The following is a 24,068-nucleotide window of genomic DNA, read 5'->3' as shown; positions in this document are numbered from 1 at the left end:
TTGGATGAAAAAGGGGGCGAAGCCCAACAAACAAGCCTAAACAGGACAGACTAGCCGAGATCTAGTCACCCTTGAGGCATCATCAGCCAATAAAGAGCTCACCCAAACAGGAGGAGTCTCGAAGGCAAAAAAACCCAGGTCCACATTGTAGCTCCAAGAGGCAAGACAATCAGCCACACAGTTCTTTTCTCTATAAATGTGTTAACAACAGGCAACATGATACATTGAATTTATATTTGTTAACAACACATGCACATAGTAGTTGGACAACTGTGTATATTTGAACCAAAAGTTTGTATGGCAAGTTGCTTACAGATTCAACCAATCTTGGTAATAAAATATAATATAATGATTGTATATGGCGCAAAGCGCAGGGCTGACGAGGCATATTCTCCCTTTTTCTTGATCTTTTATTTATTTATTTACTAATTTGATTATTTGACATTGACAATCAATGGTGAATTTTATTTTATTTTTTAAACTCTAAGATTCGCTCTAGCTGATGGTCCTTGCCAAAGGAATATAAGTACTTTGGGACCACAACTAATAAATTACGTCCTGTAGAGGAAATGTATATGGATAATTAGAATACCCTTCGAAATTCTCTACTCTCTAAATACTTGCTACTTGGAAAGTTGGAATCCTCGTCTTCGACTTACTTTTTCTTTTACAAAATTGGAAAAAAGAATTAAATTCGGATGTTAGGGGACATAAATATTACCTTGATCAAATGATCTAATTCCCGTATGATAACTATTTTTCCAGTCTAAATAATGTTCATGGAAAACAAAAAGTAGTATTCACTCCCCCATTATGTAGTGTATTTATTTATTAATTAGAAAGTGGGTTTTGAACTTGAAACTTGTTTATTTTTATCATAATCATTGGTAGGCCCAAGAATATGTCGGCCGAAGGATCAATAACCCAGGCCTGGCTTTGTCTTGTGGAGCAGAACTGGGCCTAAACCAATTCCAATTCCAAGGCCAGTCTGACCACCGAAATTTGAGCCCGAATCTTAACGGTCAGTTCCAGTTCTAGAGACTTACCCGAGTTCGCACGAAAAACCAACGGCCACAAACAACTTAACAGCCTCATACCGTCATACGCCATCAAAACTTCTTTACCAAGTAGAAAAAAATACCCAAATAAGATGAAAGAAATATTTTATCACAAGCGCAACAAAGGGGTACAAGGAATTTAGTAGCACCTTCTGTTTCTTGAAAACCCTGCGTTCCAAACCCTGTGTTCATAAAACTAGCCCTAGTTTGCTGGAATTGCAGAGCGCAGTGGGGATTAATTTGTATTTCGTTTATTGTGCACTAAAGATTTCTAATGGGGGGTTCATCGGATAGGGAGACCAAGTTCTTGCAAGAACTGATATTGTACGCGGCGAGTGCGGCTTTGAGTTGCTTGGTTTTGTTCGCGGGGCTCCGGCATCTCGACCCGAACCGTGAAGCCTCCAAGAAGGCTATGGAGCACAAGAAGGAAATTGCTAAGCGCCTTGGTCGTCCTCTTATCCACACCAATTCTTATGAGGTAAAAAGACCCACCTTTTCTGCCATCTGGGTTTTTCCATAACTTGCCGCTCGATGGATTTTTATTGTTGGAAGCAAGAAGTTTTGGATGATAATAATATATAGTTGTTTGGGATATGTGGGTTTTGAGTTGGCCGTCGGAAAAGGCTGAAATTTTATGTCTTTGTTGTGGGTTTGAGAGGGTTTTCCGTGTAGTGTCCTTGAAATGCAGGTGTTTTTGCTATTTACCTTTGGGAACTTCTGGTGCTGTCGATGACCATTAATTTGATTGCATGACTTATCCATTTGAAATTTTGCACTTTTTGAGTTTATCACAGTCTTTTTCGTCGTTAAGTCGCTCAATTACTACTAGATACACAAATGCTAATATAGTAATCATTATCAGGATGTCATAGCTTGTGATGTTATAAACCCAGACCACATTGAAGTAGAATTTGAATCTATTGGAGGACTGGAGTCTATAAAGCAATCCTTATTTGAACTGGTGATCCTTCCACTAAGGAGGCCTGATCTGTTTTCCCATGGGAAGCTCCTTGGTCCACAAAAAGGAGTGTTGTTGTATGGACCACCCGGTACTGGGAAGACTATGCTTGCCAAAGCTATTGCAAAGGAGTCTGGAGCTGTTTTCATCAATGTGAGGATATCAAATCTGATGAGCAAATGGTTTGGTGATGCACAAAAACTCGGTCAGTGTTTGTCATGTTAAAACATACCCTTTTGGTTTACAGGAATTAATACTGCCCCTTCTCAATTAGAGGATGGTTTTTTCGTTCCTTTTGTGCGTCTATCTGATTCAGTACAATATTTTAATTAGTTACTTCTGGTGAATTTTATGAGATTCGTTTACCGAGAAATTGACCTTAATACCCTGGCATTAGAAGCAAAATTGGACAGGCTCTTTACCAATTGGTTAGAGTTCACCGAGATGATGCTATCAAAATTTTGTTTGGTTTAAAGTTTACGCAAGAAGATGCTTTATAGGGTAGAACCATTTAGATTTTCTTTGGTTTGGGGCATACAATATTCCTGACTTCTCCATTTTCTGTTTTCTTCAAGATTTTGGTAATATCTTTGTTGCCCTTGTACACTAGCGAAATAAACACAAATAAAAAGAGAGCATGCTAGAAGAATTACAGACTTTCTGCTTAAAAAACCTCCACACTTGTTACAATTGCTTCTCACAACCTACTCGACTAATTAATCAAGGAAACAACTATTTTATCATGTCATTAGGACTTATAATGATCTGTAGATATCCTCCATACTTCTCTGCATGAACTTCTCCTAACCTACTCAACTAATAAATCAAGGAAGCCAACTATTTTGATACTCATGTCATTGGGAATTGAAATGGTATGCATAGAAGAAAACTATATTCTCATCTAACTAGTTGATTGAGAAGGCTGGCCTTTTATTTTGAAGTCATCCTTTCTTAGACCTTTAGCCATACTTGTTTGTTGCTTTTACCTCAAGAGATCAAATTATGCTTGTGTTGGATTTTGAAGTTTTCTTACTCTTTTATCGACTGTGCTTAGCATGTTGTTTAACTATTCTTCTGCAGTTGCTGCTGTGTTTAGCTTGGCTTATAAGCTCCAGCCTGCTATCATATTTATTGATGAGGTTGATAGTTTCTTGGGTCAGCGCCGAACTACAGATCATGAGGCATTAACAAACATGAAAACTGAGTTCATGGCTTTATGGGATGGCTTTACTACAGATCGTAAGTCTTTATTTTTCTTCTCTCTAAATAGCACTAATTTGTTTTCTTTCCCCAAAAAAATAATGCATTTTCAGTCAGTTATCATGTAAAATAATTTCTGAGTGAGAATCATGATTTTTTTTTTAAATAATAAAAAAAACCATATATCCCTTGGATAAGGCATTTGGTTTCATAATTTATCTTGTTTCTGTAGAGAATGCTCGAGTTATGGTTCTTGCTGCTACTAATCGTCCATCAGAACTTGATGAAGCAATACTTCGGCGTCTTCCTCAGGCCTTTGAGATCGGGTATCCTGATCGAAGGGAGAGGGCAGAGATACTAAAGGTGATTTTGAAGGGGGAGAGGGTTGAAGACAATGTTGATTATGACCATATAGCTGGCTTGAGTGAGGGTTACACAGGTTCAGATCTACTTGAGCTTTGCAAGAAAGCAGCTTATTTCCCTATCAGAGACCTACTAGATGAAGAAAAGAGTGGAAAAAGATCTTCTGTGAGTATATGTGGCATTGTCATTTTATATATTGGCATTATAAACTTTAGAAAATAGGCATGTAGATTTGTTTGTACTGAGAGTATTGGTCTGTGCTTCTTTATTCAGGCACCAAGGCCCTTAACACAGTTGGATTTGGAGCATGTTCTTGCAACGTCCAGGCATACAAAGGTTGCTGCAAATGACTACACTGGGTTGAACTCATCACAATCGTCACCAGGGTGGTCGAGGAACAGAGACAGTGGCGATTATCAACCAGTTCCAGCTGCAATTAACGAGCTCTCCAGGCTAGTGGTTTCCCACATCTTGAATATTCAAGCTGATGCCCAGGACCCTTAAAATATCAACCTCCACTCCAGCCACCAGTCCCGATAGGTGACATGTTGAATTCAACACTATCAGAGTTGTGGCTGTAGTTACCTCTTCAATCATCATCTGTTAGGTTTACTATACATATTCTAAGTTGATCACGCAGTTCCGTCGTTTTGAATGCCTAAAATTATATTGTGATTTAGCACATGACACAGTGATTCGATATTAAAGGGCTGTTTTGTATTGTTAATTGGTAGACGTATGTGGAATTTAACCAATTGGCGATTATAAAACCTTTCTGACTCTGTAACGTTGTTCATAGTGGATGGTTTGTTCATGCCTCTGGAATTATACCTTGTTGAAGCCGTTACATTGTTTAGGCCTTTTAGCTTGTATTTCACATGGCAAGAGCAAGTTGCTTGGGCAACCAATGATTAGGACCATCTAGGACAGAGCTGGCATGGAAGAAGTGCAGTCGGTTTCATATTTGGCTTTGGGTGCTGCTGGAGTCAAAGCCACGCCACAAAGTGAGGCTTGTCATTACCTTTTAAAGTTGGAAGCCTTCCCCTCAGTCTCACTATCATCACATCACATGCTTTTACTATAAAATCAGCAGGACCGCATCTTCACTCACTAGAAGAAGAATCCACAAAAGCTGCAATGCTTGTCAAGGTAGGCAGAGATAATTGCAATAAGATTTTAAAAAACACAATATTGCAATTTGCAAGTGAGTGAGTTAACAAAGATTGATGTTGGTACAGCCTGAATTTAAACCTCTCAAGTTGTTCTTCCAAATCTGAAACATGTACTGAAGATGACAATTAAACAAAATTATCTCCCAAAAAAGCACTGAAACTCAGGCCATTGATTGACAGAAAACAAACCAAACCACCATATTGGGTGGGTGGTGGGGAAATTAGGACGGGGTGGAAATATCAGCAGCACTCTGTATATATGTATAGCATAGAACATGAAGTGGGCATGACATAAATTATAGGGTTTTCCTCCAAAAACAAGTCATGTCAGTCACAAACTGTTGATGTAAATTATTGTGGCCACAAATTTCAGCAAAAGTGAGACGTCCCAATCAACAACTTGTTGCATTCTTAAGTCTCAATTTTTCGACCCCAAAAAAAAAAAAAAAGTCTCAATTTTATTATTATTTAAAAAAATATAAGTTTAGTACATTACTCACTGTCCAGAAAAAAACAAAAAAAACATGACGCTAGGAGTGGCTTTGGCACTCGTAGATTCCGGGCCAGTGTTCTCCAAGGATGTCCATTTCTTAATCATTAAATAAATCCTTATCATGGCATTAGTTATTCCCACTGACTCACTCACGTAGAGGCTTCAGTCTTTGACAACTAAATAATTAAGGACATGCATGTTGAATATGAAGACTAATTTATAAGTATACCAAAGCAGGTCGTAGTTGGCGAGCAAAACCACATTTGACTCTCACAGATTTCTGTGTTGTTGACAGAGCCAACACATATATGAGATGAAAGCCTTGAATTGAAAGGTCAGTTTACTAGTTCAAAATCAGCATGCAGGAGCTCTGCAGCAGCTAGGAAGAATACGAGTACGAGTACGACACCTTCCTTTGGCTTTGGATCTCTCTCTTTTCTTTTCCATTTTCATGTATGTGCTAAACAAGTGAGCTCTGCGACATTAAAGTCACAACTATAATGTGCAGAATTCACCAAAGGCTGCACAAGAGCATCTAACTCTGCCTTTCTTCACTCTGACTTTTTTTGGTGGCTTTAGGCAGGCAGGCAGCAGCACTCCCGACATCAAATTTAATAAAATTTCATCAATGGGTATAGGTATAGCTCAGTTGGTTGAGCTCTTTCACTTCCATTCATATGGACAGAGATTCGAAACCTTCAAACAGTTAATAAATATTTGTGTAAATCCCTTCCCCAATCGCTTCTACTTAAAAAAATAATAATTCATCACTACCTGGACCTCTCAAGAACTGGGATATTAATTATCGTTTCCCCTCTCAATATTAATTTGCCCGTTTATATAATATAACAGTACTTGACTCATATTTTGGGGGGGTCGTTTATAATAATAAACCTTAGAGGCAAATAACCATTACGTGATTATTATATCTTAAAAAAAAGCAACAATGAATGAATTCCCAACAAATCCAGCGCCGTTTGTCAAAATCTAGGGCCAATTTGGTTGGGTTGGTTTGGGTCAATAGAATGGAATTAAAATGGGCACATGTGAATAGTCCTATAATTCATTATTCAATCATCTAAACTCATAATAATAATAATAATAATAATAATAATAATAATAATAATAATAATAATAATAATAATAATGAATAAGACTGGGTCCATGGATGAACAATAGTCATTCTGGTCGTCATTTCACAGCCTCCACGGGACAGACACATCATACAACCCATTTCTCTCCTCTTTCTCTCTACGTACGTACTAGACGCATTGACATTGGAGTATTTTGATTGACCCATTAATTTGCCGGCTTGAGCCGTCTCCATAGTCCCCCCCGTTAAATCCACCCCCACCCTCATTCCTCTTCCACTATTATTTTCCATCTCCACAGTCTCCTTCTTTGGTTTCATCAAATTAATCTCAACCCACCCTAAACATCCATTCATTCATCATGGTTGGGTTCGCGGGATTCTTTTATTTCTTGCTCATATTCATTTCTCTGGTTTTGGTTCTTAGATTCTTGTCCAAAACATCTCTGCTTCAAATATTTATCAAATCATGGCAATCCTTGATAGACCGCTTCCACGTCTACCAATTCTACAAAATCCCGCAATTCAACGAGCATTTCCAAGAAAACCAACTCTACCGCAAGATCTCCCTCTACCTCAACTCCCTCCCTTCCATTGAAGACTCCGACTTCACCAACCTCTTCTCCGGCTCCAAGTCCAACGACATCTTCTTCCAGCACGACGCCAATCACTCCGTCGTCCACGACACCTTCTTTAGCGCCAAGGTCTCCTGGACCAACCAGAAATCGTCCCAGCCCGATGGAATCAGGTCCTTCGTCTTGAAAATCAACAAGTCCGACAAACGCAGAGTGTTCCGTCAGTACTTTCAGCACATCCTCACCGTCGCCGACGAGGTCGAGCAGCGAAACAAGGAGATCAAACTCTACATGAACCTCTCCACCGAAAATGAACGCTGGAGATCGGTTCCCTTCACGCACCCGGCCACCTTCGACACCGTCGTGATGGACGCCGAGTTGAAGAACAAGGTCCGGTCCGACCTCGAGAACTTCTTGAAATCCAAGCAGTATTATCACAGACTAGGCCGTGTTTGGAAGCGGAGTTTTTTACTCTACGGCCCCTCCGGTACCGGAAAAACCAGCTTCATTGCCGCCATGGCCAGGTTCTTGAGCTACGACGTGTACGACATCGATATGTCCAAGGTCTACGACGATTCTGATCTGAAAATGCTCTTGCTCCAAACGACGTCCAAGTCGCTGATCGTGGTGGAGGATCTCGACCGTTTCTTGATGGATAAATCGAGGGCTGTGAGCTTGTCGGGGCTGTTGAACTTTATGGACGGGATTGTGTCGAGCTGCGGCGAAGAGCGAGTGTTGGTGTTTACGATGAACGGTAAGGATCAGGTGGACCAGCTTGTTATGAGGCCGGGTCGGGTCGATGTCCATATCCAATTTCCCCTCTGCGATTTTTCAGCTTTTAAGAGCTTGGCCAGTACTTACTTGGGGGTCAAAGAACACAAGCTGTTCCCTCAGGTGGAGGAAATTTTCCAAAGCGGGGGGAGTTTGAGCCCGGCGGAGATCGGAGAGATTATGATTTCGAATCGGAGCTCGCCGAGTCGGGCCTTGAAATCGGTTATTTCGGCCTTGCAGACCAATGCGGAGAGTGTTAAGGGAGTGAACAAAGTTGCGCAGGCATTGACGAATAGTTCGTCGGGTCGGTCCGTGGACGAGTCGGGTGAACCCGGGGCCGTGTTTTGCAGGGAAAGTGTTCACACGGTGAGGGAGTTCAGGAAATTATATGGGCTTTTGAGATTGGGGAGTAGGAGAAAAGAAGAGCCGTTAGATTCAAGTTCCGCGGATAAGGACGGTTCGCTTCACGCCGTGAAAGGGTGAATCTGTAAATTTCAAATTTTTAGTGCCTTACCTTTAGGTTCAATGCCTTGTAAAATAACCTCGTTACGATAAATTTTTATTTATTTCTTCCATATGATATTATTTTTCTCAATTCAAGAAGCCTTAATCAACCATGACTTCTAGCACTTGAAAGTCAGACTGTAAATTTTGATTTGAATTGGCTGAAGCTCGTGTTTTTGACCCCTATTTCGGAAGGTGATCCATATTCTTGGTGCGCTCAACAATTTTGACAAAAATATCAAAGTTATGATTTTGCTTGTCAAAAGCTGAATGTTCCAAAAACTTTGGAAATTTTTATGAACCGTGTAAGATTTTTAAGCAAATTAACAACTAGTCCAAAGGTTAAAAATAGATCAACAAGACACCTGATTTTCTTTTGAAGTCGCTTCCATGCTTACTCTATTGGAATAATCGACATGACAAATTAACCGGCCAAAAAACAAGACCCGCCTGAATTGCATTGTTTTCAAATCCTTTGTCTATTGATCAACTTGTTTTAATTCTATAGAATTGAATTAGTCTAAAGCCGATCAACTCAAACTCACAAACTGAAAGTCAACTTGGCACAATTTTGACTAAATGGAGAGGGTGGATTTACTTTTATTTTATTGATTGAGAAGACAATTAATTTGATACAAGCGATATCGAAGAATAAGGGGTTCGAACAAAACACTAAAGTATAGAGGTAAACTCTCTTAATTACTTGAGCTACAAACCTCTTGAGACAATTGTTGTTAAAACGAAAAATGCTTGCCACGAACATATTTGTATTAAATATGGAAATAAATCTTGTAACACAAATACTTATAGAATGCCAAACCCAAATGGCATGATGTGCCAATTGAACATACTCTCAAACTTATCTTTCCTTTTTATTTTATTTTATTTATTTATAGATAAACTAGAATATAATAACTCTAACTCTAAGATTCACGAAGTAATCAGAAACTAAATAATTAATGGATATTATATGTAAGTATATATGTCATATAATATGCATTAATTTACTTCTAAAAGCCTCCTCTCATTTTTTTTCCCAATAAAAGCCTCCCCTTCAAACGTATAAAATGCCATCCATCAAAATGTTAAGAAAGAAAAAGAAAAGGCCAAAGCTTCGGTCACGTGCTCACACGTGAGACCGAGCTTTCCTTTTTTTTTTTGTTTTTTTTTTGTGAAGAAGAAAGCAATAGACTTTGAGTCTCATTCCCAACTGCCGATCAAGGAAGTAGTTTGCTCTTCTTTTCTGTCAGCCCTAAATCCCCAATTCACAGCTCTCGCCGATCTCTTTGTTTCTCGTCATAAGGTACAGCAAATTCATAAATCTCCACCTCCGTATTCAAAATATTTCTTGTATAAATTACCACTTTTCTCTGATTTAAGCTGGTGTTCGATTGAATTTGATCTCAATTAATCCACATTTTATGTCTTTATAGAGCCGATTATATATCTATGTAGTTCAATTTAGAATTTATTTTTATCTAGGAGATGTAGGGTATACAAAATTTGAGCTTGGAAATATTAGGTGGTTGTGCATTTTAGCTGTTGTGGTCGACGAGGCATGCGTTGGCTTTTTAGCAGTCTAAATTGTACGATTAAGTGGGTGAATTATGATTTTCAAAGCTTATAACAAATATATTGTGCATAAACAGACTTTTTCATCCACTGTAAGTACACAGCCTGTGTGTATGAGTTCACGACTATTAGTTTTGAAGTTTATTGTAGTTGCAAGTCGTGGGTTTTGGTAATTAGCAAGAGGGTATGCTTTGCAATGCTTATGTAGATGATTTTTTCACATTGCATTTTGCAGGTCTGTTGAGTGAGCTTTAAGGAACTGGGTTTTTATCCTGATCAGTATGGTAAGGTTTCATGAACAGTGTACCGTTACTGCAGTCATTGTGTTCTTGTGGTTTGTCTGGGTATAATTGCCATGAAATCTTCATAGTATTGATTTGGTGCATTTCCAATTTGTCTCAGAATTACTTAATCGGAGCTTTCAAACCATCCTGCAACATTTCAATCACATTTTCTGATGCAAAAACTCGGAAGCAGGTAATCTATCTGTAAAGAATAAATTACAAAAACAAATTATGGATGCCACCTATTTCATCTGTGGAATTATTAAATTTAAATTTATTATCCCAAGTGCAATTACACGAGAATTGGTAAGTTCAATTTGCTTTTCCCCCTAATCTATGATCTGTTCCTGCAGGTCCCCTTAAAGAAGGAAAGTGGCCAAGCAGTGTTGGTCCCACTTTTTCAAAGTCAAGAAAACATTTCTGGGAAGGTATATTGTTTGATCACATTGTTTTAAATGTTAAGCATTATAGTATGCAAAGGTAAACATTTTGGAAATTGATTTAGCCTTAGCCAATAAAGATCATCTATTTAGAGATCTTCTTTCCTTGTCGTTTTCAGATTTCTATAGAACCAATTCAAGGAAAGAAGGTTGAACACAATGGAGTCAAAGTTGAGCTCCTCGGGCAAATCGGTATTTCTTTTTCTTTTCTGTTGATAATTTTTTGTGCTGCATTTGTCATGATTTGGGCTGACGAGTTTCAATGTGAAAATAATAGTATGAGATTTAATTTTTGGATGATTACATGCTAATCTACCAGCTCCTTCCTGTAAATGTTGTTCCTTACTTCCTGGTCAATAACAGTTCATAGGACTATTGTTTCTTACCCCTTAAAACGAGCACTCTAATAAAACTTAATTCATGTTGCAGAGATGTACTTTGACAGAGGCAACTTTTATGACTTTACTTCCCTCGGTGAGTATGTTTTGTTTTCATTCTGTTAGCTTTGGACAGTTTCTACTCATTTTTTCAAGTACTGATTTTGGTTCATTGTTTTTAATTACCACCAATCCCTTTCCGTTAGAGAGTAAGAAAGAAAAAAGTAACTATCATTTTGAGCTTCCAAATTTTGATATGATATCCATCACTATAACCTGTCTATTTATCATTTTACTGAAAAAAGAAAAGTGCTGTGTTCCATTTAATTGGCTTTAAATTTGCAAGTTTTCCAACTCCAACTTTTTCTTGGATGCTCTAATTGTATTGCTCTTGTCAACAGTTCGTGAACTTGATGTTCCTGGAGAGTTATATGAGAAGAAAACGTATCCTTTTGAGTTTTCTACAGTTGAAATGCCATATGAGACTTACAACGGGGTGAATGTGAGACTTAGGTAAGTCTCAGAACGTTAAAAATATTTCCTTTTCATTTTACCTTTATCTTTTAAAATTAAGTATATTCTACATTCATGAAAGATCGAATTGTTCAGAATGCCTGATTACCTTTTAGACATGGTTATGTACAACACTAGTGTAGATGAAAAACATGATGTTGATAGTAATAATAGTTCATGCCATGACATATTGTAAATGTGCTCTTTCTAGGTATGTTCTGAAAGTGACAGTTAGTCGTGGTTATGCTGGTAGCATAGTGGAATACCAGGATTTTGTGGTACTCTCTCTCTCTCTCTCTCTCTTGGATTGCCAGAATTTGTGAACATTATTGTTCAGCATGCATTGACAACCATTACTTAGCTAGAATTCTCATAGTCTATGTTGATTTCATTCTGTGCTTCAGGTTCGCAACTATTCCCCACCTCCTTCTATTAACAATAGCATCAAGGTGAGACAATATTCTACTCTTTGATGACCATGAGAACATGGTTATCATTCATAGGAATAAGGAATGTAGTAACAAATAAGAACTGCTTATCGATTATAAAAAAAGTTTGCTTCCATTCACCCAACAGTTTTATTCCATTTTATGTTGAATCTATCTACTGTGCTGCAACAGCTAGCCCCATTGTTAATCCTCCCTGAATGAATCTTTCTTATAATTTTATTGCCTTTGCAGATGGAAGTGGGAATCGAGGATTGTCTGCACATTGAGTTTGAGTACAACAAGAGCAAGTAAGTTAAAAGCTATTTCATGACCAGGGCTGTCTGTTTATTGTTACTGGTTTACATGCCCGAGATGAAATCCGGAAACAATGGTTGTTTCTGAATGTTGAGTTTCATTGCCTTTCCAACCATAGCCTGAGCATACTTGTCTTGGGTGGGTTTGTACAAGGAGAACTTCATGCCTAGAGTGTAATAAATCCGAAAAATGATATGTCTATCTAGTTAAAACAACAGAGAACAATTTGGCTCTAATTGTTGGTGTGTTGAACAGGTACCATTTGAAAGATGTTATTATTGGCAAGATATACTTCCTTCTTGTAAGAATCAAAATAAAGAATATGGATCTGGAGATCAGGCGTCGAGAGTCAACAGGGTCAGGGCCTAGTACCCATGTTGAGACAGAGACACTTGCTAAGTTTGAGTTGATGGATGGTGCTCCAGTCAGAGGTATATGCTTATAACTCTTCTGCTTTCTTATATATTCGGATATACAGGTGATTGATGGCTGCAACGTAACCATGCTGTAAGTGTAATTCAAAAATATATGACATTTGAATTTTTTGATGAAATTTGTAATTTCAATGGGGATGGTCAGGTAAGATGTGATTGAAGTTTCAGGAAAACAGTTTATTATTTCCTAAACTTGCTGCATTTCTTCAACTGTCCATGGATGAATGGCTTACATTCATGTACTTGAATTTTTCAGGTGAATCAATTCCTATTAGATTGTTTCTTAGCCCTTACGAACTGACACCAACACATCGCAACATCAATAACAAATTCAGCGTGAAGTATTATTTGAATCTTGTTCTGGTTGATGAAGAGGACAGACGGTATTTCAAGCAGCAAGAGATCACTATATACAGGCTTCAGGAGACTTCATGATCACTCATCTCGCATGCTATCTCCATTTGATCCATTTGATATGGAAAAGAAGATAAATTTTCTCATGGCATCTTGTAAAGCTTAGAAATTTACGATCTTATCGTGCTACAATGACTTGCTATTCTTGCTGAGTTGCAACTTTGATATGGGATTGTCGCGAGTTATGTACATGGGCGGTGGAAAGGACAAGATCTCCTGTTGCTGTGATGATACGTCATGTAACAAGCATCCTGTATCTTACTCTGTGAATTCGTTGGAGAAAATAAACCCCTCGGTTTGATAAAAATTATCCATGCTTTGTATGAACTGTGAGTCTGCTGTTTTCATTATTGTAATTTCTTTGATGGAATTCTGCTGTTTATTGAAAAAGAGAAACGATGAAGACGCATATCTTCGTGATTTCCTTTTCTCTCTCTCTTTTTTTTTTCTCGGGTGTTTACGCTCATTTGGTTAATCAATGCATCCCTGGTAATTAAATTCATCAATATTCCCTTTTGGTAACAGAACCGTATCGTCCACAGGGCAGTCATTAGCAAGACAATATTTTGGTGGATGGAAATCGGAAACAAAAATTCAGAATATTAACGGATATTTGTTATATTTGAATGTAACACTAAGAGCATCTCCAAAGAGTCTCCAACTTTTAGTCAAATTTTAGCTAAAATAGTTAGAAAGCCATTATAGCAAACTACTTAGAGCATCTCTAAGGGAGATGTCAAATGCAAAATATTAAATTTGAATTTAATGGCTTATGTGGCAATTTGACACTTTGGAAACAATTTATCTTCAACTGAAATGCCAAATATTATATTTTTTAATTATATTTTTAGAAGTAAATCAGATCCATATCATGCATTAAGTTTTTAAAAAGAGTAAATGCTAGTGGGGTCTATGACTAAAAAAATATTAAAATAAAATCAAGCTTTTTTATATGTTATTTTTGACATATCTCTTCCAGCCTTCAAATACATATAGTATACGATTTGACTATTTAATTGGAGCAACTTTAACCTTCAATTTTTGTCATTTCATGTCCATGTGGCAATTTGACATATCGGTTGGAAATGCTCAAAGTAGTTTCCTCCATGTTCTCTACTTTGGCTAATGTCTAATATTTTACTATTTCTCTCTCCTCCTCTCTAAATTAAAAGCTCATTAAAAAAAAATTAAAAAGTAAGAGGGAAGAGAAGGTTGTGCCTAGGGAGAGAGAAGATGAAGAAATGGAGAACCCCCCATTTCTTCCCTCCTCTCCAAATGTAGAGAGCCACCAAACTCAAATAGGGAGTTCTCCAAAATAGAGAGCTAGATATCAAGTCTGCTGGAGCTGCATTTTGCCATCATTCTAGTCAAAATGGCTAAGGATCAGAGTATAGCAACTCTGCTGGAGATGCTTTAAGTTATTGCTGATATTTTCATTACAAGAACATTCAAAATTCCACATGGAAACCTTTTCAATTAAGAGATTTGCATCAGAATTCACAAGTGCTGTTAGTTATGCAAAGAAATCATCCGCACGCACTCACTCATCTATGGACAAAACAAAGGCCACCTTTGAAGCATGGTCTTCCTTCCAAACCACCACTTTACTCTTCTTCTTCTTCTTCAACTGTTGGCAGGCCCTCCTTGAACCAGGCGTAAAGCCCTCCTTCTAAGTGGAACACATTGGTATAACCGTTGAGGACAAGCAAGTAGGCTGCTATCAGTGATCTGTAGGAAGCGCAGTGTGATGTAATGTAAAACTTGATGAAGAGGGAATGAAATGGAAGTCTCAAGGGAAAAGAAATTTAAACTGAATCACCTTGACTGTTGACCTTCTGGGAGATTTTGGGTTGGTCTCATTGTGCCCCCGGCGGCACAAGCCACTATGATCTTTGCCTTCTTATCAAGTTGTGATTCCACACCTGTTGTCACATACCAAACATTTGGTGTTTCCATATCTGTAGAAGTTGTCTAAAGACAAAGCAACAATTGAAAGCATAATAGGGGCATTGATTTATGTATATATACTTTGTATGAACTCAGGGTTCTCTTCTGTGCCAGCAAAGATGCCAAAGAATGCAAATGCAGCACGCCTGGCAATGTCCCATGCTGTCCACTCCTTTATAAGCCTGTATATTTGCACGTTAATAGCACCCGGGGGATGAGCCTACATGCACCAGAAACATTCATTTCTCTGGTAATTAGCCTACTGATACTGAAATCGCCAGCAGGAAGATTAGAAATGCAATGACTTGGGGAGCAGAGCAGAGCAGACAACCTCTTTAAATTCTGCTTCAGGCCGGACATCGAGAATCACGAATTTGTTTTCTTTTTGAAGTCGCAGAGCTTCTTTTACATCCACACTCCTTACCTGCAAATTGTAAATATTTTGGAGTTAGCAAACGAGATTGCTTCTACGCCTTGTAGGGGCCAAGGCAATACATGCACTGTTTCCTTCGTGAATCTTTACTCGTGTTCCCTTTATAGATGATGCTCTTTCCAGTCTTCTTGTGTTCCCTTGAAAATTAGTTGGAGAGTTGGGAACTGAACATTTGCTTGCACAAATAAAACCATAGCAAATAAACAATGAAAAGTCTCTTGTTCCATCCAGCTACTTTGATAGATTTGAAACTAGTGCTTAGAATTCTACTTTTGTATTTCTTTGATTGAACTCTATCTGTTTCAGTTTTGGCTCTTCTGTTGAGGCTGGTCTGTGTGTGTGAGAGAGAGAGAGAGAGAGAGAGAGAGAGAGAGAGAGAGAGAGATGGAGGTGCACCTTGTTCTGCAGCAGAACTTCCCTCTTAGTCTTCCACTCCTCTTCAGCTAACCTCTCCAAAAGAAACCAAGTGAGAGTGGATTCATTTAAGAGATGAAGATATACATATAGATAAGGAAGTAGTTGTGATATTAGAAGAGTTAGTTAGTTATACGGTACCTGGCGATTTGACTTGTTTTGTTGCTGCACTGCGGATTTTGAGGCCCCGTGATGACAACCGTTGCCTTGTGGAGGAGGATCTTACTGATCTCTCCGTAAGCCAGCAGCAAGTGTGATTATTATGTTGGCACTGCTTTGAAGCCAACCCCATTGCTGAAGATGCAGATGAGTGTAGGCTGATCGAAGTAAGAGAAGCAGCAGCCATTTATGAAGTTATATATATATATATATATATATATATATATGCTTTCAAAACCAAACCAAGAAATTTAATCAGCTAATCTAGGGCTCTAGCTAGCTCTTGAACTGAATGTTCAGAATGATGTTTGATCAATATAGCATATAGATCATTAGGTTGTGCTGAAACAATAGAACAATTGGAAGTGCTGTCTGTGCTTGCTCTGCTTTTATTTGATTGGTTTGAGATATTTTGAGTGCTTGATTTCAAAGTCATTGGGCCATGGATATTTTGCAATTTTATCTCTCCCAGAATCTGAGTTTGTGGTTCTGGATATCTATTTGAACTTCTTTCATCCTTTACCTCCTTTGTCTTGTCCTTTTATTGGACCATACCCAAAACCATAAATCCTCCTCCTTCCAACCTGGCTCTCATTACCTTTTATCCTTTATTCTTTTTCAGTCTGATTTAATTTTGCTCATCACTTTAAATTATGTCTAGTATAATTTTGATATTTAATTTTGTAGCATATGTGCTATTTGTCAATTTATCATTAACTTGTGGTTAAGTTAAGTGCGCTTGCACTAACTCCTAGTGGTCTTGGGTTCGAAGGTTGGTACCACATTCTCAACAATTTATCATTAAATTAAAGTACCAAGTCAGCTGTCTGAGCATTAATTAGCACATGACTGGTAAATTGAAAGTAGTCAAAATAATTTTGGACCGTTAAATGGTTGTCTCAGATCAGATCCGTTCATTTTAAGATTTTAAGATTTTAAGTTTATTGATGTAATCAAGTTAATAACGTTTTTAGCATACTTGCAATTCACACTACAACAACCTTAATTACTTTTTTTTGTGTGTGCATTAAATCCATCCAAAATTAATATCAAATTCATGAAATTCTGGTAGAAACAAATTGAATAAGAACTAGGCAAATCCCCTACGGCTTTTCCAGACTTTCAGTACGAACGAGATCCAATTTACGCAACCGTTTGATTTTGATTTGGGTGCTGCTGCTGCTGTTTCTCTTGAATCACTCACTCCCATCCCACCACACTGCTATCTATGTTCCCACCTTAAGAGAACCACCGACACCAACAAATACTCCATCACGCAACTAGATGTCGCCACGTGTCATATCGGTGCAATTTGGCCTTTATAAATTACATACCGCGTCCTCCAAGTTTCTCTCTTCTGCAGTCTTACCCTTGGGCTTATCCTACACTCGCACTCTTGCCTGCTACAACTTCAGAGTCAACACACTTTTACATCACACAAAAGTCAAAAGTACAACCATACGATGCACGGTTCATAAATTGTAGAAACACAAGTTGATATACACAGGATTGAAGCCCCAACTTCTCCTTCTACTTGTTCTCATTCTGTTTATATATAATACAATCCATCTCTCCTTCACGTACCTTTAATTATCACTCGCTCTCCCTCTCTCTCCCTCCCTCTCTCTCCTTCTCTTTAGAGTGCAGCGAGTAACAATGGAGGTCTTCTACTACATGGTGTTTGGGATATTGGGGGTGGTGGTGGCAGCGACGGAGCTCAGCAAGAGCAACAAAGACCGAATCAATACGTCGTCAACTTTTAATGGCTTCAAGAACAATTACCTTTTCGTTTACTCTCTCATGATGGGTAAACCCGCTAGATCTCACCTGAATATCATCTCTATCAATGTGAATATGTTTAAAACGTATCTGTGCAAATGTATGTCTCTAGATTTGCTGAATTTTGATCCGATCTGATGGTGTTAGTAAGTTTTCTTAGAGTTCCCAAGTGGAATCTAAAGTAACCATTTGTGAGATCTGTGTATTCAGTCTGCTTTCTGATAGTTTTTATTGATTTGTACATGTTTTAGATAAGAATTTTGGACTTTCTTTATTGCTTTTCTCAAAGAAAAATGATGGTGGCGTTGCTTTCATTTTAGCTATTTTCTTTTTGAATTGGTGAGTGGGAATTTGGATCTGGGCTGCATATGGTTGTAATGGCTTCACATATTGAGACATTAGTCTATCTATTGCCGCAGCTGAATTCTTGTTACTTAATAAATGAAATATTTGTTGTCACAGTCAGTAGATGATATGCGCATCATATCTTGATTGCGTTTGGTACTTCAAAAAAAAATTACATTACTTTTTCAATTTGAGTGAATTTTGCTAATTATGTTCGAACTTCTCTAATTGAATGAAACTATGGTCTAAATTACTGACAAATTAATGTTTATGTGCCAATAGCCGGGGACTGGTTGCAGGGTCCTTATGTTTACTACCTGTACAGTACATATGGATATGGAAAAGGCGACATTGGACAGCTATTCATTGCCGGTTTTGGCTCCTCCATGTTGTTTGGAACAATTGTTGGATCTCTGGCAGACAAACAGTGAGTTTTCCACTCTGATCTCTGTTTAATGGTTTCATGCTTGTTAGATATTGATAGCATTTGTTAGCTGATGATGTCTGTAATTTAGGGGCCGAAAGAGGGCATGCGTGACTTATTGTATAACTTACATACTGAGCTGCATCACCAAGCATTCTCCTCAATACAAGATTTTGATGTTGGGTCGTATTTTGGGAGGTATTGCCACATCACTTCTATTTTCAGCATTTGAATCATGGCTTGTTGCAGAACACAACAAGGTAAGGGGTCATTGCTTTGCCCACTCGTTATTTTTTTTGAATTTTTCACTCACATATTCACCCTAGATGTATAGTTTCAGTGAATATGGTCTCTTTGTCTTTAAAGGGTACTATTAGCATGCAGGTTAGCTTAAATAGAAAAGACTTGCTTGCTTGGGGTGCAAATTTTGTTGTCGTTGTATTCTATGTGGATGTCATTTTTGTTTTTGTTTTTTCCCACATAGGCAATGAGTTTGATAATGATGTAAGAGTTAGTCAGTCATTTGACTAAGCATTTTTCCCTTGGTTGGGGTGTGGACTGTGTAAAATTGTTTTGTTCTTGGAATGTTACCCCCCTTGTATCAGTAAATCATACATGTGATGTTCCTCTTGACTGTGCAGAGAGGTTTTGAACAACAATGGTTGTCAATAACATTCTCAAAGGCAATATTTCTTGGCAATGGTGTTGTTGCTATCTTGGCTGGGTTGCTTGGAAATACGCTTGTTGATGCACTGGCTCTTGGGCCTGTGGCACCCTTCGACGCTGCTTCGTGCTTTCTCACAATCGGAATGTTCGTAATTCTATTCACATGGACAGAGAACTATGGAGATCCTTCAGAGAACAAGGATTTGCTTACCCAATTCCGGGGTGCTGCTGTGGCCATTGCTTCTGGTAGAGTCCTAACTATATACTTTAAGATATAATTTTTGGATGATAAATTGTGTATGCTTAATTTAATGGTAGACTGTGGTGATTGTTTCTACATGACACGTGCTTTTGGTCTGGATTCATCTTGTTTACTAATTGTTTTCTCTTTTTTTTTTTTTCCAAACTTTCCTTAGAATAGCCATGTACCATGTGGAAAGGGTGATGGGCTTGCACAGAGATTACCTTGTCTTTATTTTGTTCTTCAACATTCTGTTGGTTTCAGTAAACTTTTCCTTTTTTCTTTTCTTTGAATAGTTATTGTGGTTTGATCCCTATACTAAATCCTTTCTGATCCCTTCACCCCAATAAAAGGAAGTATAAATAACCATTATCCTCTAATCCATTACGGTGATGTTTATATAGATATAGATATGACCGACCATGAGGGGCTGTAAAGCTCTGACCAGCCACAATCAGTTCATGATTGTCAATTTTTGTCAACCTCGTAGTCTATTTTTCTGTTACCTTGAAAGAATTTTCCTTTTGTTTTGTTTTTCATTTTCTTTTTATCCTTGCTCTATAAGTTATGTGTTTCCTCCTCATTTTGTATTATATTTTGTGTGGTTTAGATGAGAAAATTGCATTACTGGGTGCAATACAGTCTCTGTTTGAAGGTTCTATGTATACCTTTGTTTTCCTCTGGACCCCTGCCTTGAGCCCAAATGAAGAGGATATTCCACATGGCTTTATTTTTGCCACATTCATGTTGTCTTCGATGTTTGGAAGCTCCCTTGCATCTCGGTTGATGGCTCGCCAAGCACCCAGAGTAGAGAGCTATATGCAGATTGTCTTTGCTGTCTCAGCTGCTTCTCTTTTGCTTCCCATTGTGACCAGTGTATGTTATGGATTCCTGTGTATTTTTTTCTTAATGACTGGTTTCGCGCTGTTCTCAAACTTTGCTAATTTTAAACAGTTCTTGGTAGCACCTACGAAGGAGAAAGGAGGGAGCATCTCTTTTGCAGGTTGTATCCAGCTTCTTGGGTTCTGTGCCTTTGAGGCTTGTGTAGGACTATTCTGGCCATCCATTATGAAGATGAGATCCCAGTACATTCCTGAGGAGGCCAGGAGCACCATCATGAACTTCTTCCGTATTCCTCTCAACATCTTTGTCTGCATTGTGCTGTATAATGTATGTTACAATTCCTGACTTCAAAATGCATTAGACCTGGGAATGTGGGGCGCCCTTAGTTTTGTGCTGATATAACCTTAAGTAAATTTGAAACCAGTTAAACTCAAATTTCAAAACCAGTTTATCAGAGTACCTTAGAAATAAGATGTTATGAGAGCATGCTCAGTTAAGACCCAGTCAATACCATTAGCAAGGCTTTGTGCATATTATTGACTATGGAGCTTGTGGACGCGGCAGGAAATGTTCTACCCAAAAAGAGAAAAGAGAAACAAGAGAATGTGATTGTGTCTCTTTCTTTTCTGCCTCTTCTGTCACTAACTAATTGGTTTTGTTTGTCTTTGAAGGTTGATGCATTTCCGATGACTGTTATGTTTGGTATGTGCTCGATTTTCCTCTTTGTAGCATGTCTCTTGCAGAGGCGCCTCATGGCAATTGCAGACAAGCCTAGTAAGTCCAATTTTCACCTCATAATCTTTGACGCCTCTATCTGGCACTAAAAGCAAATTGTTTGAGTCTTATATATCCATGTAGTGAATATCATCTAAAGATCATGTCTCTAGAGTTTTAACTACTGTAATAAAAATCAAAATGATACGTACATTGAATCCATGGGTCATACATAACCTCATCCTAGGCAAACCTCCTACATATATATTGACTTAGATCATCCAACACCCTATTTCTTGGTGCTTATGGTTGGAAATAACTTGCTTCTGTCAACAGAGACTGAAGATTGGGTAGCAATGAAGGAAAGGGGCAGCGAGGCAGAGCCATTGAACATATAAATGATTCTGAGCTGACGGACCACCACACTTGAGAGGTTGAAGACAACTTCAATATACTGGTAAAGTTCCTGTTAACTAAGAATGTATTCGATTTCAAAAAGTGAAGGTTGCAATGTATAAGGACAACTCTAGTCTGCACAGCAAAGATGGGGAAGAAGAAGGGTCGGTTGAACTTCTGTAATTGTTTTTGGTTGTCAAGTCATTACGGTAGTGAATTAGTTATTGCAAAATTTTCGGCGAAGTAATCATCTCTTCTTGTAACGCCATTGTTATTCTTTTTACAGCATCCATAGCCTATATGTTTCTTCATTACAATTTAAGTGAAACTATACCTACGATTAGCTAATGCAATTTTGTTTTATGATCTTTATACAAATTGGTCCCAGTAGATTCGATTCAGTGCTCGAATGCTTTTAAATTTTATGTTATACCCTATTTCTTGTGGAAGGCACTTAAAAATTGGTTCTTGCATTCCTAGAGATCGAGTTACCGTAAGTGGCTTTTAGGCTTCTCGAAAAAGAAATAAATAGAAGGGTTAGAAATTGCAAATAACATTCGGCGCGTGGCTTGCACTTCTACCGCGAAAATCTAAATTTTTAAAGTTTTAGCGACCGGAACAAGACAATTGAGCCGCCTGGGCAGTGGGCACAATTGGTCCATACGCTTACGTCTGCATTTACCCAATTAATATAAGCAAAAAAATTAATTGAATTCAAAATTGCATTGATAAGCTTGTTCTCGAGATCAGCTGATCACGAAAGAATGCTATGTATATATATATATATACACTATTTTCAGTCGGTTCAAGATATATATTTATAGAGATTTAAAGAGTATAGCCGAGCGGCTATACTATATTTTTTTTTAAGACTTTCCCAAACTCACAGGCACTACACTACACTACACTATGCGGCTACACTTACTAAAACAAAGATAATTAGCTAAGAAATGGGAACTGAAACAGTAATGACCATAATACAAAGAGAAACACATATCACACCAGACACAGACATACCCCATCTTCTTTTCTTCTTTGCCAAGCTTTTGCCTCCTACACAAACACAGACGTCAAATATAAGTTAACTTGCTCACATGTAGACGCATACTTAAGAGAAACTGTTATGAAGAAGAAATATGATAATAAAAAGATAATCATTCCCATAACATTTGAATATGGTTTTTGTTGACATCGACACTCTAGGGCGGTATCCAACATCATATCTCCCCCATAGAGGAAATGGGTGGTATAATGTAAATTCCTTTCCAGATACTGGAAGCAGTGCAAGGAGAATCCGCCTTTTCCTATAAAGACCTTAAAAATGAAACCAGAATGAATTACCCACTCAAAACATAACATATTAGATGCCACCCCAATCTGACATATTATATTGCTAAAAAGCAAACAAAGATGAAGATGTGAGCAGAGAAGCCTCACTTCCTAAAGCAAGCATTCTCAGTTTCCTAAATAGGCAATCACCTAGACTAAAATTCAATCATACACGCTTCTTACCAAACTTGACTAAAATGGTTTTTAAATAAGGAATTAACATGCACATGCATATTATGAAGAGAGAGAGAGAGAGAGAGAGAGAGAGAGAGAGAGAGAGAGAGTCCTGAATCCTTTTCCTTGATAGTTTTCCTTAGGTCGTCCATCCTGCAACGACAACAAACTACCTCAGCTGGGGTAACACTCCGATGCAAAGCAGCCATGGTTAAGAAAAGGAAAAATTAGCCAGAATTGTTGTTTGCAAACCAGATTAACCTTCTTCTTAGAATCAGTTTGGCGTGACTTCTGGCCAGAAACTGGAAAACATCAACAGTTTTCACTGTTCTGAGTATTCAGATACCAATATATTCATAATAAGAAAACTAGTTGGGAAAATAGCAACCTTTTGGAGATGCAGGTTTCCTTGGATTTCTTGGTGTTTCATGAACCTTTGAAGAGGGAAGCAGTACTTGACTTTGCATATTGGAGTCCACTTTCTGTATGAAATTTAGAAATTTCATACCATAGTAAGCATTAAGCAGAGTTGAAGGCAAAATGGCAATGCATGGTGCGTTATTTTCTTTTCATATGTCCAAGAAACTCAGAGAGGAAGCCCACCCTGACCAGGTGTTTCATTTTGGTTTTCAGTTTCAGGCTTCTTAATAGTCCTGAAACATACCATAGCTACATAACATAAAGTTCCCACGAGTTTCTCCACTTTCTATGAGAGTCCTCCACAGATGTAATCACTGCAAAGGCAGAATGGAATTGTTTCTTCAATTTAGCTTCTGACACAGAGGACTCCTGATTTTGTTTGGGAATTTGAGCTCCTTTCACAGAATCCTCATTATCAATGTCAACGTCTCCAAAGCTGAGATTTCAGTCTGCATCTACCAGTTAAGGGAATGAATCAAGGTATAGCCAACTGAGATGGAAGGTTGATGTAATGAATGTATGGTAAACCCAAGTTCAAATTACAAAATAGCTGGTGGGTACATACAAAAGTAAAATTTTAATGTCGGAATTCACTAAATTAAGACAAATATTAGGATATTCCCACTAGCATGCTTCCCGGATGATGAATCAAGTCCCACAATGTTTTCATCTTCTCCTTCGCTTAAGTAAGTATCGCTTCCAAAAGAATCCAAAACTGTACCAACAAAAATGTCAGAGATAAATGGAAAGGTAAGCATGGTGCATCATCTACAATTAATCGGTGACAAAACGAGAGTTCACTGAAGCATGTGTGGACACATCA

At 38.0% G+C, this 24,068-nt stretch overlaps 4 protein-coding genes and 1 pseudogene across 4 annotated transcripts; 4 read left to right on the top strand and 1 right to left on the bottom strand.

The window, feature by feature from the left end:
• The first annotated feature begins 1,121 nt into the window (after positions 1 to 1,121).
• On the top strand, positions 1,122 to 4,404 carry LOC110749620 (uncharacterized). Its single transcript, XM_021949767.2, has 5 exons — positions 1,122 to 1,536; positions 1,921 to 2,221; positions 3,097 to 3,255; positions 3,449 to 3,744; positions 3,853 to 4,404. The coding sequence occupies exons 1-5, from the start codon at positions 1,333 to 1,335 to the stop codon at positions 4,081 to 4,083; spliced, it is 1,191 nt and encodes a 396-aa protein (XP_021805459.1). The 5' UTR covers positions 1,122 to 1,332; the 3' UTR covers positions 4,084 to 4,404.
• A 2,077-nt stretch (positions 4,405 to 6,481) lies between these two features.
• LOC110749667 (AAA-ATPase At2g46620 pseudogene) lies at positions 6,482 to 8,255 on the top strand (annotated as a pseudogene).
• Positions 8,256 to 9,329: 1,074 nt separating this feature from the next.
• Positions 9,330 to 13,381, top strand: LOC110749642 (vacuolar protein sorting-associated protein 26A). The gene is made up of 12 exons (XM_021949791.2): positions 9,330 to 9,487; positions 9,992 to 10,040; positions 10,159 to 10,233; positions 10,394 to 10,468; positions 10,600 to 10,672; positions 10,910 to 10,954; positions 11,259 to 11,370; positions 11,582 to 11,648; positions 11,775 to 11,819; positions 12,051 to 12,106; positions 12,369 to 12,544; positions 12,804 to 13,381. Exons 2-12 carry the CDS (start codon positions 10,038 to 10,040, stop codon positions 12,980 to 12,982), a joined length of 906 nt encoding a protein of 301 aa, XP_021805483.1. The 5' UTR covers positions 9,330 to 9,487; positions 9,992 to 10,037; the 3' UTR covers positions 12,983 to 13,381.
• A 1,027-nt stretch (positions 13,382 to 14,408) lies between these two features.
• On the bottom strand, positions 14,409 to 16,429 carry LOC110749569 (Rhodanese/Cell cycle control phosphatase superfamily protein). The gene is made up of 6 exons (XM_021949686.2): positions 15,897 to 16,429; positions 15,738 to 15,784; positions 15,240 to 15,332; positions 14,990 to 15,128; positions 14,781 to 14,883; positions 14,409 to 14,689 (listed from the first exon to the last, which is right to left on the bottom strand). The coding sequence occupies exons 1-6, from the start codon at positions 16,099 to 16,101 to the stop codon at positions 14,566 to 14,568; spliced, it is 711 nt and encodes a 236-aa protein (XP_021805378.1). The 5' UTR covers positions 16,102 to 16,429; the 3' UTR covers positions 14,409 to 14,565.
• Positions 16,430 to 17,488: 1,059 nt separating this feature from the next.
• LOC110749582 (uncharacterized) lies at positions 17,489 to 21,700 on the top strand. The gene is made up of 8 exons (XM_021949701.2): positions 17,489 to 17,721; positions 18,321 to 18,465; positions 18,554 to 18,722; positions 19,104 to 19,374; positions 19,980 to 20,245; positions 20,324 to 20,539; positions 20,884 to 20,986; positions 21,263 to 21,700. Exons 1-8 carry the CDS (start codon positions 17,571 to 17,573, stop codon positions 21,322 to 21,324), a joined length of 1,383 nt encoding a protein of 460 aa, XP_021805393.1. The 5' UTR covers positions 17,489 to 17,570; the 3' UTR covers positions 21,325 to 21,700.
• The last annotated feature ends 2,368 nt before the right edge of the window (positions 21,701 to 24,068 follow it).

This window comes from Prunus avium, chromosome 2, assembly GCF_965620075.1.
Source record: "Prunus avium chromosome 2, drPruAviu1.hap1.1, whole genome shotgun sequence".
NCBI classification, from domain to species: domain Eukaryota; kingdom Viridiplantae; phylum Streptophyta; class Magnoliopsida; order Rosales; family Rosaceae; genus Prunus; species Prunus avium.
This window is presented reverse-complemented; position numbering and strand designations above follow the sequence as displayed.